General features: G+C 41.1%; 1 protein-coding gene across 17 annotated transcripts in view; it reads right to left on the bottom strand.

Annotated features, from left to right (window-relative positions):
* The window catches only part of Wupa (troponin wings up A), a 38054-nt gene extending 23818 nt beyond the window's left edge, over positions 1–14236 (bottom strand). For 7 of the 17 annotated variants that reach the window (XM_078192236.1, XM_078192242.1, XM_078192239.1 and 4 more), the window contains exons 1-5: positions 14143–14236; positions 10656–10692; positions 4291–4308; positions 3440–3568; positions 1988–2111 (exon numbers count right to left, since the gene is read on the bottom strand). In XM_078192236.1, the coding sequence (XP_078048362.1) occupies positions 1988–2111; positions 3440–3568; positions 4291–4308; positions 10656–10670 (286 nt within the window). In that variant the 5' untranslated portion in view covers positions 10671–10692; positions 14143–14236. Of the gene's footprint in view, positions 1–1987; positions 2112–3439; positions 3569–4290; positions 4309–10655; positions 10693–13981; positions 14121–14142 lie in introns of those variants that run through there. The other 10 variants (XM_078192243.1, XM_078192248.1, XM_078192246.1 and 7 more) reach the window with 5 other exon arrangements.
* Positions 14237–15968: the final 1732 nt, after the last annotated feature.

Raw genomic sequence — 15968 nt, 5'->3', positions numbered from 1 at the left:
GGACCGTACTACTTGATTTTGAACGTTGAATTTATCTCCTCGAATTTGCCTCCGCGAAACTGCAAACTTAGTTGTATTGCATCGTTCGTCGCTTTCGAAAGCGTTTTTAATTCTCCCATATATCTGACCATGGCTTTCCACTTGCACCTGCTTCCAAAATATCGTTTTGTTGTCTGGAAATTATCAGACTGTCTTATATATCTTTTTATTAAACCGATTCTATTACACTGAAATTATTTTTCAAGGCATTCCAAGTTCAATAATGTGTCTGCATATCACTCGATACTTCGACTTGCTGCTAAAAGTCATTTTTATTACCTTCAAATCTATAATCTACCTTGAGTCATCCTACGAAACTGATTATTCAAAATTGTCACAAATTTTTCAATGATTTCGAATTGAACGACGTGTCTGACCATTGCTTGGCATTTCTACTTGCTCTCGCAGGTGGACTGGTAAAGTTGACATTGTGAAAAGCTTTACTTTACATTTCAGTTTGTATTCTGCACGTGGAGGCTACTGTTTCTCGATTGCACTGCGTATTATTGGGCAAGCTGTTTTATACCATACCATTGGAATTTTATTTAATAGAAAGCATTTGAGACATTAATTTTTAATTTCATTCCCACTTGCGAATGTAAATTAATAAATTCAAACTTAAAACACCAGAAACCAATCAGTAAAAAAAAGTTTAAAAACAGTTCGTCTTTTTAAATATAATATAAAAATTTAAACATTTAGACATAAACAACGTATAAGCAAGAAGTATTACTATCTCCTCAGTTAAATTTACCATAATAAAGATCTATCAGCATGTTCCCGTAAACTGACGCATACAGCGCAGTATTTGTGGAGCATCCTGTACGCAAGCCCAGGTGCCCAATTCCAGATCGATATCCCATCAAGCGCGCTTTTAAATAAAATTCCGAGGCATCTGTACCGTCTGCCGTGTCCACGCCATAACATCCTTCTCTTAAAGCTACCATGTAGTCTTCTGTGAAGATAGTGTGCTAGCACACTGGAGGGGCCATTGTCGTTCACGAGACGTATGCCAACGAGCATTTAGGTGATCGAACCTCGGCGTGCCATCGTCGAGCCTCCTCCGAGAGGAGAATGCCGTCCGCTACGATGATGGATCGAAACCACCGGAGAAACGCGATCGACTCTACCACGAACGAATAGATCGCACGATACGATTCGCTTCTCACATGTTTCTCGGAAGAAACCCCCGGGAATATTGTCGCCCGGAAAATACATGATCCTGATTCGAGTGAAAGCCTGCGGCGAATTAATTTCGGCCCTGACGTGCTCGAACGTCGGATGGGTGAGCACGGTGACCGCTCGATTAGCGTGGGCTCTTTAATTAAACATAGGCAACTATCTACAAGTCGATCCCCTTGTTCTCGACAAAGCTGTGCAACTTTGAAGCTGTTCAAATTCCATTGCATATAGATTACACGTTTCCGGATCATTTTTTCATTCTATGCATGTCCGGATTTGAGTAAAACTAGATTGTAGAGGATTGCGAATATTTTTTACCGGGAACGTTTAATATTGACTCTAGTATAATATTGACTCAAGTATAATATTGATTCAAGTATAATAAAGAACGGTTCATTCCAATTTGACAATTGGACTGAATAACGTCCGTCTAACTCGTTCTTCAAAAACCTTGCTTCAAAAGTTACACCGACTCAAAATTCCCGTTCATGAGCACTGTTATACCGAACGTGGAATTCAAACCGTTGTAACTTTGGACTCGAATAATATTTTTCGAAGCTGATTAAACAAAAAATGTTCAGTTTTAAACAAAACGTGTGTAAATTTACATAAAAGTCTGTTCACATTAAAACCTCGACATTACCGAGGGAAAAATAAGCCTTCAGCCAACAGAAATCGTCCATCGAGCCTGCCACCGTGCTCGAAACCCAGGGAACGCGGTCACGAGTTATGGTATTCCCGATTACATTGAATACTGTGTAAGTACCTTCGCTCGCGTTGTCGGTGTCCTTGGCTTTTCCGCAGCGTTCTTCGATGATGCGCCTCCTTTCCGCGGCTTTTCTCTCCTGTTCCTTCTTCAGTTCCTCGGCGGCTTTCTTGCGCAGCAACAACTACGGACAGAGGAGACACACGCGGTGCCATTGACAAAAGCCGGCGATCGCATAAAAGAGGCGGGAGGGTGTGGAGGGGGGATGGGAATCCTCGCGGCGAGGACCGAGGGATTCCGTAAACCGTATAAACCGCCCGGTGAATTCCCTTTCGCGGTCGTGTCGGGCTAAGCCCCCGGTACGTTCCCTCGCGCCCCTTCGCCGAAATATCATGCAAAGAGAGGGCGGTAGTGCGAAACTTGTTCCAGCCACTCCGTGGGTGAAACGATTCGAAAAACCGACGGAAGTCCTGCGCGTTGAAGTGTGACAAGGTAATAGAGAAATACGGGGCTTTGAACGGTGTTGCACGGCGAAATGAAGATCTAAGGCGGCGATAAAGCCCGCCCAGTAAAGACCGGACGAGCGAAGTTCCCACTGAGAAGCTGGAACAATGGTGTCGGGTGGAAATTGCGGCGGAAAATTCTCGCGAGCAGTTTTGTCTCGACCCCGAGCGAAAGGTCGCGCGACTGATCCAAATTGAAAAAGGGAAAATAAGAGATACCGCGCTGAATGTCAACTCCGTATCTCGACCAGGAGGGTAGCAACGTGTGAAAATATATTTTTAGGGGATTGAATCGCGTGCGAAGATTCCGAAGTTTATTTCGTAGGTCTCTGCTATTGAAGTGCATCTTTCAGAATTATCTCCGATTTTTCGGTTGGAGATTCCAATTGTGTTAGCTCTGCGACGAGTTTCGTTTTTAACTAGTTAATAATTTTAGCGAAAACAAAAACATATTTTCAAATTTCAAGATGTTTAGAATATTTTAAAACCATTGTAAAATGAACCGAACAAATAAAAGATATAAATAATGAAATAAAATCATATGTTCCCGTGTGCACTCGATGAAACAGCTTATTAGTGCGCATAACGAATTTAATTATGTGCAATGTTTTTTAGACGTAAAATTTTATCCGTACTATATTACAATGTTAACTGAATAAGTAAATATTAGTAATAATATTATTAAGTTTAGCAAATAAAGCTGTCTTTTGGAGCCAATATTTTACTCTGTGTTTGACGAGCGTACTCGTCATCGCTTGATCCTCGTGACACACACATAGATGTGCGCTCTGAAAAGAGCGAATCACAGCTAACTGGTCAAAGGATTGGATATTTAGAGGTCACCAATACTGAAAGCATACTCGGAATCTTCAACCGATTTTTCCGGGTGACCATTATAATCGTGAAAAATCGTAGAAAAAAAAGTTAAAGGAGATTTATGAGCAGGAACGACGCACCGGGAGGTTTGTACCGTGGCGAGGAATTAACAAAGAATGCGGTGTAAACTCACCCTAAGCTTCTTCTTCCTGTCAGGGGTCATGAAACCCTTCTTCGCCTTCTTGGCTTTGGAAGCCTCTTCGAGGCGGGCGCGGACCTCCGCCCTCTTTCTGTCGGTCTCCGCCTGTTTCCTCTTCTTTTCCTACATTTTCCGTGCGAAACTCCCTTAAAACATCTTATCTGACAACGACGCGGAACGCAGCATGCCGCGGAACCGGAGAATACCACGCGACGGCGCGAAATTTAAATTCGTAAAGAGACTAAGAAATCCGTCTGAAGGACGGAGAAAGGATAATCGTTAATCCCTTTCGGAAATTCATGGACAAAGAATTCGAATTCTTTGTGCTCTGATGGCAACGTACAGTCGTTCAGGAAAGTCTGTACATTTGACAAATGTTGACAATTTTTTACAAAATTATGAGACCTAGAAATCTTTTTAAAATATTTTTTACTTTACATTGGAAAGATCTTCAGAATAAATCTGAGGCAAACGATTATTCTATTGTTGCCTTCATTAAATATTCTTCATCTTGTATAAATAATTTCGATTTGTCAGATGCGTGGCCATTTTTGTGACCAACTGTACCGCCGTAATTTTACTGAACGAATAAAAAAAGAGCGATGCCGGTGCTCGAAAACGTGTTTAAATAATTTTTGTCCAGGTAATCGTGCTGGAAAGTTGGTCGAGGACCAAATAAAGTCGAAAGCATCGTAGTGAACCTCGGACGGGAACATTGCTCGAAGAACCGTCGCGGATAACCGTTTCGATTAGCATTGCACGACAAGTTATTGAAAAAGTTTCGCGAGTGATCGTCCTGTTCTGCTTGACTTTAAGGTTCACCGATAGTTTTCCCTCTTACGTACATCCTCGAGACGTTTCCTCTGTAAAGAAAAAGAGACGGGGGTTGTCAGTAAAACTTCTCCGTGCTGACGGCACGCGGAACAACCTTCGGACCGGAAATGGCTACGATTCTCTTCCTGTAATACATACTAAAACCGAGTTGTGTCCAAAACTAAAACAATACGTTTCAACAAATTTTTCACCATCATACCAGTATTCTCGACGAAAACACTTTATACGTTCCACTTATGCTCACATTTTCTTGTTCTATAACATTTATTTGTAAAAAGAGTCTTCATAAATCTTTCAAATATTTTCATTTATTATTTATTACAAACGTAAAGATGGTCAAATTTTACCCAAATATAAATGAAATCGTTATTTTCTATGTAATGCAAAAATTTTCAGATTTATTCACCAAAAAGTAATAATTTAATTTCTCATCTATTCTCATAAATAATTATAAATAATGTGCCCACGTTAGAACACTAATGAATCGTGTGCCACGAAGGTAAATGTTCCGGGTTCCGTTTACAAAATAGTGCTAAGCGTTTCATAAAGCCGCGTGTGTGCGTCGCGCTTCATTCGCAGCGATGTGCAATTCTGAATGACGGTGGTTCGCGCGGTAAAAAATTGTGCAGATTACGAATAGATTCCAAAGTTTGATGGCATGCAACAATTGGCTAGTATAACCGTGCTGTAAAACCGAACGGGCGAGTCCCGCGTGCTAATTACAACGGCGCAAGCGTGAGAAGCATGCTGCGGAACACAAAGGACGCTTCACGCCGCAAAGGACACAGAAATATTTCGTCTTTCATGCGACTGTAGTATGTCTACGTTACCCCAGGTATCTCTGGTTATCTAGGTTGCTCGTGCTTAGGGAGCACTATTCTACTGGTACACTGGCTAACTACAGAATCGGTCTTGGCCGAATTAGGGTTGGGAAGAGGACACGTTGTTTGTCAGTGTTGGACGGACCGCCGTAAGTCGCGCAGTTCATTGAACCAAGTTTAGATCTTAGTTTCCCGTAAACAATCTCCAACAGTTTATATTACACTTAAAAAACGTTAAATCAGTTTTCATTATTATACTCTTAGAAGGTTGCTGTAGTTAGTACAGCTTTCAATTTGTTCAAAATAATTTCCGATCGTTTCCATAACAATTAAGGAACACTAATCTAGTCTTCGTTATTCTGTTCCGAAATCATTATTAAAAAGGAATTCATTTTCATTTCAGGACGAAATAATTAACTAATCGAGCAACCTCGCGCGTACTAGAGAAATTCATGTAGCCACAAGTAATACTCCGCTCGGACAAACAATTAATCAATTTGATCGTCGATTATCGCCTGCAATCGTTAATTAGAGGCGAATCTATTTCAGCTGCCATTGTAGGTCATTAACAATTAATTACAGTAGAACAGAACCAACGCGTTTAATTTTAATCGTTATCAATAGTGTATAATCAGATCACGTTCTACCCGGCTTTGCTTTGAAGCCGCGTTTCCGCGGGAACGTTGAGCCAAAATGATGCCTCAATTCGCCTTGTAATCAAATTTATAGTCACTTGCCATGTAGATCGAATTATTCGAAAATTTTATTTAAACTGACGAAAATGCGTGAAGCGAAGATAGCGGAAAAGATCGTAGCTGATTAGTGTTCCTTTTTATTGCAGAATTTGCTGTCATATTTCCATGTCAATTTATTATTATTCGCGAATGTAATATGTGACAGCAAAATAAGTAAAAAGGAGATTCACCCTTAACTGGTATAATGATTTTCGCGAAAACCTAAATAAGAAGTTAAAAAAAATGGATTATCGATATTGTATTTTTAGTTGGTGCATGTAATAATAAAAACGTGAAAAATTAAACTTTGACTACAAAATGAAATAGAGATACAATGTTAGGGTCACTCTTGATCCCAGTATACCAGTGAAGGGTTAAAAGTAGTGTAAATTGCTACGGCATCAAATTCCATGATATTTTAAATTTTACGGTTGTTGTACAAATGTTCCTTGTATAATTTCTTATTGAAACTAGGTTCAAGCTTCGCGGCGACGAAAATAAAAATTCCTCGAAGACGTGACTTACGTCGTTCCGCCATGCGACTCAGGAAACAGAAGGAACGTTACGAGATGGCGGAAATACGTTCTCTTCCGCAAGGTATAAAAAGTTCCGCGCATGAAATGAACTTCCGGCAGGAGTTGCACGGAAGGAAGTCTGATGGGATTCTAATATTTTCGTACGCCGGGAGCAATATCTTCTACGGCGACTCGAACACACGGGGACCGGATGTTAACGGGAGCAAGAAGCGTGTCAGGGAGATATTAACCCTCGCCATACGGCGCCGGGTCCTCGGTGACCCACATGTCGCGAATATAAAAATCGAAGAAGATCGGAACTTTGAAATAACTGTGTTGGAAGCAACGGGTCTATATTGACCCACCTTAAGATATCACGGGGTGCACAATTATTATTGTTCCAATAATTGCCACGAATTCTAACTACGTATAATTATAAATTTTATTTTAAAAAAAAATGATTAAACAAATAAGGTTTATCTGATATAAACTGATTAGTCTTTTAAGAACAAAAATACAATAGCAGGAGATTTTTCCATAAGTGCATAATGTGCAGTCATATTACATAGAGACATTCACCAATGTTTCTATAACAAAAATTTGTAGTTTAATAAATTCTTTAATATCAAACATTTATAATTTACAATTTCGATTCCAGAGATATACAGATCAAGCCTGACAAATTAAATTTTACTAATCTTTTAATAACAAAAATTTTCAATTTTTCTAATTATTGTACTGCATGTAGTGGATCCACAATGAGCCGACCCAGTTATCTCGTACCGCGAGGGTTAAAGGAACGTTTTTACGACAATGTCGGGGAAAAGTAGCGGAGAAGTTTAAAAGGAGAAAGGAGACGAGCAGATAGAGTGTACGGGACGGTAAATAATGTTGAAATAAGGGCGTGAGTGGCCCGATAAATCAAGGCTAGAGTCCACCCCGCAGAGGTAACCGACGTGTAGGTCGTAATACTTCCGATTCTATCTCTTACTCTCCGGCTCGCGCGAAATTTTATGTTTATGCTCGTGGAAAAATATACACCGAGTTCGGCGAAACTGAAACATGTTATCGGCTATCGGTACGCTCGATAACTTTTCACTTTTCCGGCGCAAAATTGTTTCCGACAAATTACGAGGGCGCATAGATTCCGTCTGTCGAACATCGAATATCATGAACGATACCATCACAAAATGTCCAAAAATTAATGTCAATTACCAGATATTTCTTTAGAGAATATTTCGCAACTTCCCTCGAGCTAAATTGGCTGTGCACGTGGTAAAGATTTCGAGGATATTCAGAAATATGTGAACGCTTTCGTTTGAATATTTCTCTGGAATTTTTAATAAAACGTTTCGTTATGAATCAGTTTTTGTAAGAAATTGTAAAAATTGTCGAAATGTTTTATATGAAATTGTAAATTTTATGTATACTGATTAAAAATAAAAATATACTAATACTTTATACTAATTTCTGTTGTAATTTAATTTGTAATCATTTCTGTTGACAAAACTATGTCGAATACATATAAATATTCATTAATGAACGACTATTAAAATGATTAAATAGTCAAGATTTGGAAAAGTGCATTAGTAAATAAAGTACATATAAGATCATAGCATTTTTTACGATAAAAGAAAAACTGTTGATGATATTGTTATAATATTAATTTACAAACATAGTTCGAAGAAAATTGAATGCCAGCCAATTTAAGAGAGAATCATATGCCAGCATCTGTGACTAAAATGAGCAAATGCGTTTTAAAACAGTTACAACTTGATAAAATTTTGTGAAAAATGATTAATAAGACAAATAAATGTCGACTTAATTCTTGGATCTTGCAATCGATGCGCAAATTTTTTCTTTTGCATAGAGATCTGCAGACCAGACACAACTTTCTGGTATCAAAGAATTTAAGCAGAAAATCTAGAGAAAAATTTCAAAGGTGTTACGCTTTTAAGATATACCGACCAAATAAATTTGAATTGCTCCGAATGCTAACTTGATTCTCGAAAACCGGAACTCACGACGTTCGAGGCAAGATTATTATTCGAGGGAAACATCGAAGTAGCCGAATGGAGAACGATATCGGAGGATTCCGGTGGTTCCTTCGTCGGGATGGAGCCGTATCACGGTAATCCGGTATTCCATAAGAAATGAAGAGATAAGGAGCAGGGCGGCACGGGGGTGTATTTGGGGAAAACTGGGAGTCGGGGATTTCGCGTGGTTCCCCACGGGAAAAGGAAATATCGCGGGGGATCACTGTCACGAGGATAAACTTCTACGGTCTCCTCGTTACTCGGCGGGATACAGAGAAAAAAAAGAAAAAACCACTGGCAAACTGCGTGTGGTTCATCGTGGACTGCACCTTTTCGCGGTGGCGCGTCAAGTTTCCACTTTGAACGCAACAAAAAGACGAAAAAAAGTTTGGTGAAAAACAGGGGACAGAGGAAAAAGAAATAGGGCGACTCGGTCGATTCGGTAGCCCCGACACGATCGAAGCTTCGTGTGCCGGAAGTCCTGGTTCCGTCCGAGCGAAAAAAAAAATACAGAATCCGGAAGGAAAAATTCAAAAACCTCCGGGCAAAATCGACGACAGAAAAAATGCTGTCGATCGTGCTCGCCGATTAATCGAAGACCCGTAGAAAACACTTTAATCACTGATAGTAGAAAATTTTGGTTTTTATTCGTAAGCATCTGCTGCTAATAAAATCAAATTTTAGTAATTTTTAGTAATTTTGTGTGAGAAATGAATGACACTTTCAGTTTTCTCTACGTTCTTTACAAATACGATTCTGTTATTGATATGAATGCAATAAAATAGAAATTTTTAGATTTTAATTGTCACGTATGCCACCCCTTATCAGGAATAAAATTAGCCAAATACGTATGGTACATTATTCAGTGATTCGAAAAAATATAAAGATACAATAGTTCATATTACTGTGACTGCAAAGTACATTCTAAGGTAAGTGGTTAAACATATTTTGTAATCAGGGGAATGAAATTTTCTAAATGAATCAATATTACACTCTTTAGTATACTCTTTTAGTGATTTCGACTTTTGGCCCTAATAGTGTCTTCTACAAGGAGTCTTCAATTATTTATTCTCACGAGACTATGGTCTAAGGGGGGGGGGGGGGGGTTCTATTTGTTCTCAATGGGCGGGTTCTCACAAGCAAAAACAGCACAAACGATGCGTACCTTTCGTTATAATTAATTACACTGCAGAGTCCGAACGGGGACAGGAACGATCCATTGTTCGCCATTCCAGCGTCAAGTCGAGATCCAGATGCGTCGAGTGTGGCCGATGTGCGACGAGACATGAAAGGGCGAAGAGGGAAAGAGAAAAAAATCTCACATTAAAGCACGTCCGATCGAGCTGCGTGAAATCGGCGCACGGCGAGGTTTGCCCTCCAGAAAATCGGAAAATTAATCGACACTCTGGTTCGATGGAATTTGAAAAATTCTGAACGCCGAACGAAAATTCCGACGAAATCGCGCCGAAACTTCTCGTCCAATTAAAGTATTCTGTCAAGAGCTCGGGATTTAATTTTGACATCCAGTGAAATTTTAGAACGAGTACCCTTTCGCGTACGAACAATGTAGTGTTTTTTTTGTCTTGAATTGAAAACTGGTTTTTGCGGCGAAACGTGGAATGAATCGTGGCCTCGAGAACCCGAGAAAATTGAGAATGTCTCGTTTGACGTTAATGAACTTTTGTTGTTTTGGAGAACGGTGTTGTCTTCGGAGAGCTTTTACAGCTACGCTTCTCTTCAATTGACTATTAATTTCCATATTAAAATGTAAGATAAATGAATGAAAATACGAGAACATTGAAACTATAGCTTTTTCCAAGTTGAATTACGCTTTCTATTTCTTTGGAATACAGTTTCGATTTCACAGGACTTTGAAAGATACGCTTTCCTGTGTTGAACATTAATTTTCATATCAAAATGCAAGGTAAATGAAATTTGATTGTGGAAGTAGCAAAATTAAAAATGCCACTTTTGTGATACTAAATTATAAACTTCTGCCACTTTGGAGAACAATTTCATCTAGCTAAGATGTCGATGATGTTTCCTACGAGTTTCTTTTCATAGACTTCGGCTTTTTTAAGGGACATTTGTTCTTGCTTCGCGGAAATCTTCCTTTTAACGAATACCCGTGGTCTATTTATAATATTTAGCGGCGCTGTTACCTTATCTCCGGCGTAAAACCCATCCCGAAGGAAAACGTGGGTTCGCGTGAAAAATAATGAACTAAGTTGTGTTCCTATTAAAGGAGATGTTTCCAGTACCCACCTAACCTCATCGTCCGCCATCTTGTCTGCTACGCTCGTCTACCTAAAAATAAAGCAGAGAAAACCGGCTGTTTCACTGTACAAAATAACAATAATCGTTGCGTCACGACACAAACACCGATTTATCTTCGTGACAACCTCTGGATCTTACGATCGCTGAGCTATTTCTCTTTGGGAGATATTATTTTTAAGAACAATGTTCGTATTACCGAGGTGTTTTTCAAAGGTATAATATAGTAGAACCTCTACTACCCGAATTTTTAGATTTTATATTTTCAATTCTATAGTTTATATAAAATTCAAATTTTATATTTTAGAACAAAAGAAAAAAGAAAAAATGTCCTGCGTTTTTACCGTACAAAAGCAACTGCATATACCTTTAAAATTTTAGCGTGTTTAAAATCATTATCATTCCTGAATGTGCATTGATGTAACTATTTGAGCACTTGTAGATGAAAATTGTACCATTTATCTACAAGAATCAACAGGTAAATTTCTAAATTAACCCAGGCATTCTACTTATCCATCCCTTGAATGTTAGTACTTTGAAGATCAATTACTCCACATTGGCGACATCTGTATCAAATCATTCTGAATCATTCAACTATTCGTATGCTGGATTTAAAACCAGGATATGCGATCCAATCCTCCGCGGAAAACATTTCACCGCGTTGTCTGTCGATTCGCAACCCCAAGACTTCCGCACAAATCTAAACTAATCTTGGATTCGATCCTTCGATGTCTCATAAATTTAATCATAGATATATCCCAATGAAAATGAATGTGTAAAACCTAGTTTGAATACTGTCATCTGTACAGTGGTCAACAGTCAACGCGTTAAAGGGTTCTCTTGCTGAAAGGGCTAGCATAATCGCTCGTTAAAGGGTGTTGGTGTCGTGCAGCCAGGTTGCGTCATTCGCGCAAAATTTTCGGTCAGTGACAGCCGTCATCCGTGCGATAAATCGCGGATCCGGCGCGTAAATTCTCGACGGTAGTTCGCGTCGCACCGCCGACGCGATGGTATAGAATATCCGGTGCTCGAAAATAGCCTGGCGTCGGCCCCCGCGTCCCCCCACCTTCGGGAACCGTAGTCGACGACGACGTCGATGCGTCGGCCGATCCAAATTTGGATGCAACGACCTGGTGTGGACGCTCGCCGACCCGACGTCGAGACCGGAGGGGCAGACCTGGAGAAAACAGGACGATAAGGGGGCCGGAAGCGCTCCGGATAATCTGGAGTCGTTCACCTTATCCACCGAGCGATATCTCGAAATAAATTTTGATGGTTGACTCGAACTATGAAATGAATTCCTAGAGTCTCCGGTGGAGAACGTTTCCGCGAGACCATGAAAGGAGAAGCGGTGAAAATAACTGTTTAAATATAGAAAGTGGGGTACGAATGTTTTCGAAGCAGAAACAATAATCGCTAGCTACGTAGAGAATAATCAGAGACGTCTGTGAATGGACGATGCATTTGAAAATGAATCGTATGGTGCTGACGAAGCGGATTATGAATTATTGAAGAAACTGCACGGTGGATCAGGTTACATTCAGGGACCAAAGAATGTGTTTCTTTGGCTGGACTGCCGGCCGTGAGTCAGCTACAATGTTTCAAAATAGCACCCAAATTTACTGCACGAGCCGATTGTGTAACCGATCGTGTGCACCAAGAAGACACTTATCTGGGAAGATGGTCCATTTGTCAAGAGAACGTCTAATAGTCGGACAATTTTTATTTCCCCGTGACAAAGGGTTCTACGAACTGGAACCTCGAATGATTCGATCAATTTATGTAGATTGAGTTTATTGAAAGTCAACGTTGGACAACATTAAAGAATATAATTTCATGGAAAATATTATGATATTTTTAATACTTCTGTTATATTTAACTATGACAACGATGGGTTGAACTATGAGTTAAAATGGAGGTCAAAGAGACGTGTGAATGAAATATTGAGATAAAAATACTTTTGGAGCAATAAGAATTTCGGAACTCGATTATTAGTTCCCGTCGACTTGACAGTTCGAATCGACAAGCGATCAGATTACACTTTTTCAGGAGTACCTACAAGAAACGTACGTTTGCTAGAAAACGGTGAAACATTTAACGGTGGAAATTACATCGTATCACTGGCGAGCGTCGCCTTTTATATTCGTAATGGACGATCGTCTTCGCTAAGTATAGCTTCCCTCTCGCTCGAGCCATTCCAAGACACGGCCAGCCGACGAGACTCCGCGACGTGTGTCCCGTCTCCGATGTCAAAGAAGATCCCGACACCGTAAAAATAGAAAACACGATCTCGAGTCTACCATGGATGATCTGCCTGGCGAGCGATCGCCTAGAAACCGAGAAGAACGGCTGCTCTTCGCCAGGTGATCGTTTCCCATCGAAAGGAATCGAACCGCGCTGAAGTCGCGTTTAAAAAAAGACAGACGCGTCTGAAGACGAGCTATAATTGTCGGCGAGGTAGCGGCAGCCACGGCGAATACTGGCACAAGGCTGTCCGAGTGTATCCGCGTGTTCCGTCGCTCGGATCACGATGGCCAAATTTTCCACAGCACGAGAGAAAGCTGTGATACCAGCTAGCCATAATAAAAAATGGAGTATTTGAGGTTTCAGTGGACACTATATCTCCCTTAGAGAAAAGGGGGCAGCGTTGGAGCAAGCTGGAACAGTCGGGGTCACACTTGGTCCGTTACGCAAAGAGAGAAAGAAAGAAATAGAGAGAGAGAGAGAGAGATCAATTTCTCTTTTGTATTTCTCCACTGCAGACATAAGGTCAAGTGGTCCCGTTGAAGGAGAAACAATTTTTGGACACGCCATTTGAAGACACTCTGCATGGAAAGATTGCATTTTCCCCTAATGATTTCTTTCTGCAACAAAGTTGGGAACAAATTGTTCTATAGGGGAGAAAGAGCAACCTTATCCACTCCTATTTAAGACAGTCCACAAAGTAAGAGGGGATAGTATTTCTAATCTTCGATCTCGTCTATATCGTTTTTCCGTGAGGCGTCTTTCTACAGCAGACATGAAGTGAAATGATCCTAAGGAGCACTGTCGAACCCTACCGAATCAGCAACAAATTTTCGCCACGCCTATCAAAGACACTACACAGAAGAAAAGCTAGATATACAGTATTCAATCAGTTTTTCAGCCATTTTAGCACTGAGCGAATATTTCTGCCGAGCGCAAAGATAGCCACAGTGGGTTGGGGCCCAGGGCTCCGGTCACTCTTGGGCCGACGACACGGGGGACCGCGCACGGTCGTCTCGAAGGGTCACAAGGTTGGCGGAGGTACGCTCGAATTTGGGTTTCTCGGAACACTGGTGACCTTGAGTCGGGTCCCTAGGTCCTATAATCACAGCTATCTCACTGGTTGCACTCGATACGACGAGACGTGAGGTTGTTGGAGGTGTCCGTGTCCTCTTCGGAGGAGTCGCGACGACGTAGAGCGGTCGTTCCAGCCGCGGATCGACGACTAGTTGCGCTTACCTTGAGAAAGAACTGCGCCTGGTTTCGACTAGCCTAACCGCCGATACTATGATGACTGATATTGGATCTTGGACAGCTGCTTCGACGTCGTGCACCTCCATCGTGGGCTGTTCACGTGGTGTCGGCCGACCAATGGCGGCGCGCCTTTGGTCGTAAGCATTTTTAGGCGAGAGCTTTGCCCGCTCCGCCTTCTGCCAAAAATAATCGGAAACTGAAAACGGAGCCGGGCCCACTCTGCGCTCGCTCGCACGCTTGTTCGTCCGCTTTGCCTGTTGCCCTCCAACACGCTCGATTAAGCGTGTTAACGCTACTCTCTCCGTTCCGTGCTGCGTGCTACGTGCGAAGGAACCGAGCTTCGTCGTTTCCTTTTCGTTCGATGATGAAGATCGATCGAAGAGAGGTAACAGAACGGTTTAATTGGCACTGTTCTCTCATCTCACTCCAGCTGATCTTCGAACGTTCCGGCACATGGGATGGTGCAATTCGACTTTGGCGATCATTGCCGAGTTCGATCTCTGAATATAATGCCGCGAGAATGCGGTTTCTAGAGTCTGTAAAGTAACAAAGGAAGTACCCAGGAAGATGTAATAAATATTGCGATGCATATTGATTCAATTTTGCACGTAGTGCCCTGTATTGCCATAATTGACTGGCTTGCATAGTATTCTTATGTATGATGTAATTTTCATACTGAAGAATCATTTCATTTCAACGTTTTAATCCTTCGAATCAATTTCGAATGACCGCAGTGAAAAATATGGTAGTGATATGTTGATCATCCAATGAAGGGGGTGTTTGAAGGATTTATCCTAATAATGCAAGACGGTTAATAACCACATCTTTGTCTTCTTCTGCATTAATCGTGTCAAGCGATTTTATACGAATTTCAAACGAATACATTAATGTAGGTCAGTGGCAGGTGCTCATTCGTTAGGAAGGTGTCTCGTTCTCAAAGCTGATTCTATCAGAGACCAGTTAGCGATTCAGAGACGACAGAACGTCGCGTCGAGGCAGAGGGAGGATGTTATTAGCGGATCGTTCTGGATTTCAGGAGGCAGCTGTTTGGCACAGAATTACGGGAACGATGACGGAAACACTGCAGGCTAAACCCGACGTAGGCGATTGCTACCAGCGTAATATCTTCGACGATTTCCAACGTTATCTCTGACTCGCAGCATCGGTAGGTTTGATACCGTGAAAAGGGGCGCCGTAAATTGTTCTATTCGTTCGCGACACCGATAGAAAGTAAATTATTTTGGTAATCTTCGTCGAATCTGGACGCGTGTATTTTTAAATCGCAATGGAATACGATGCTCGCCTGGAATGTTGGAAGTGGTAAAAGGTGGATTGGGTTTCAAAGATCCAGAAAATGATTTCCAGTTCTATAAAAAGTGTCGGCTCTATTTCGGGCCGACAGTTCCCCCTATACTTCGTGTACCGTCGCAGCTGTGCGTGGAATTAGAGGTTCTTCGGGGTTGGAAGTTGGTAAAGTAGTAATCTGTCGGTCAAGTGGAGTGGTCCGACCATTGGTCGGACAAGCAGATAATTGAGGATAATTGCTAGTAGAGCTACATTGGGTAATCAAGTACATTGGAGACACGAAAGATGGCGAGCGCTGTAAATGCTGAAAATATTAACGTCAACACGAATACAAAAATATTGAATAATGTAAAATAAATAGTGTATCGCAATGATAGAAAGCTTCAGACTATTCTTGGAAACAAGATGCTAAAGATGACGTCGGTTTGATTTCGAAATCACTTTGATGCAGTGAACGGTTGAATGATAATAGTTTATGCTGCGAGATTGCAGTGCAGATGCGAAAC

This window comes from Augochlora pura, chromosome 10 (assembly GCF_028453695.1).
Source record: "Augochlora pura isolate Apur16 chromosome 10, APUR_v2.2.1, whole genome shotgun sequence".
Classification (NCBI taxonomy): domain Eukaryota; kingdom Metazoa; phylum Arthropoda; class Insecta; order Hymenoptera; family Halictidae; genus Augochlora; species Augochlora pura.
The sequence above is the reverse complement of the archived record's forward strand: the minus strand, read 5'-3'. Positions and strand labels throughout refer to the sequence as shown.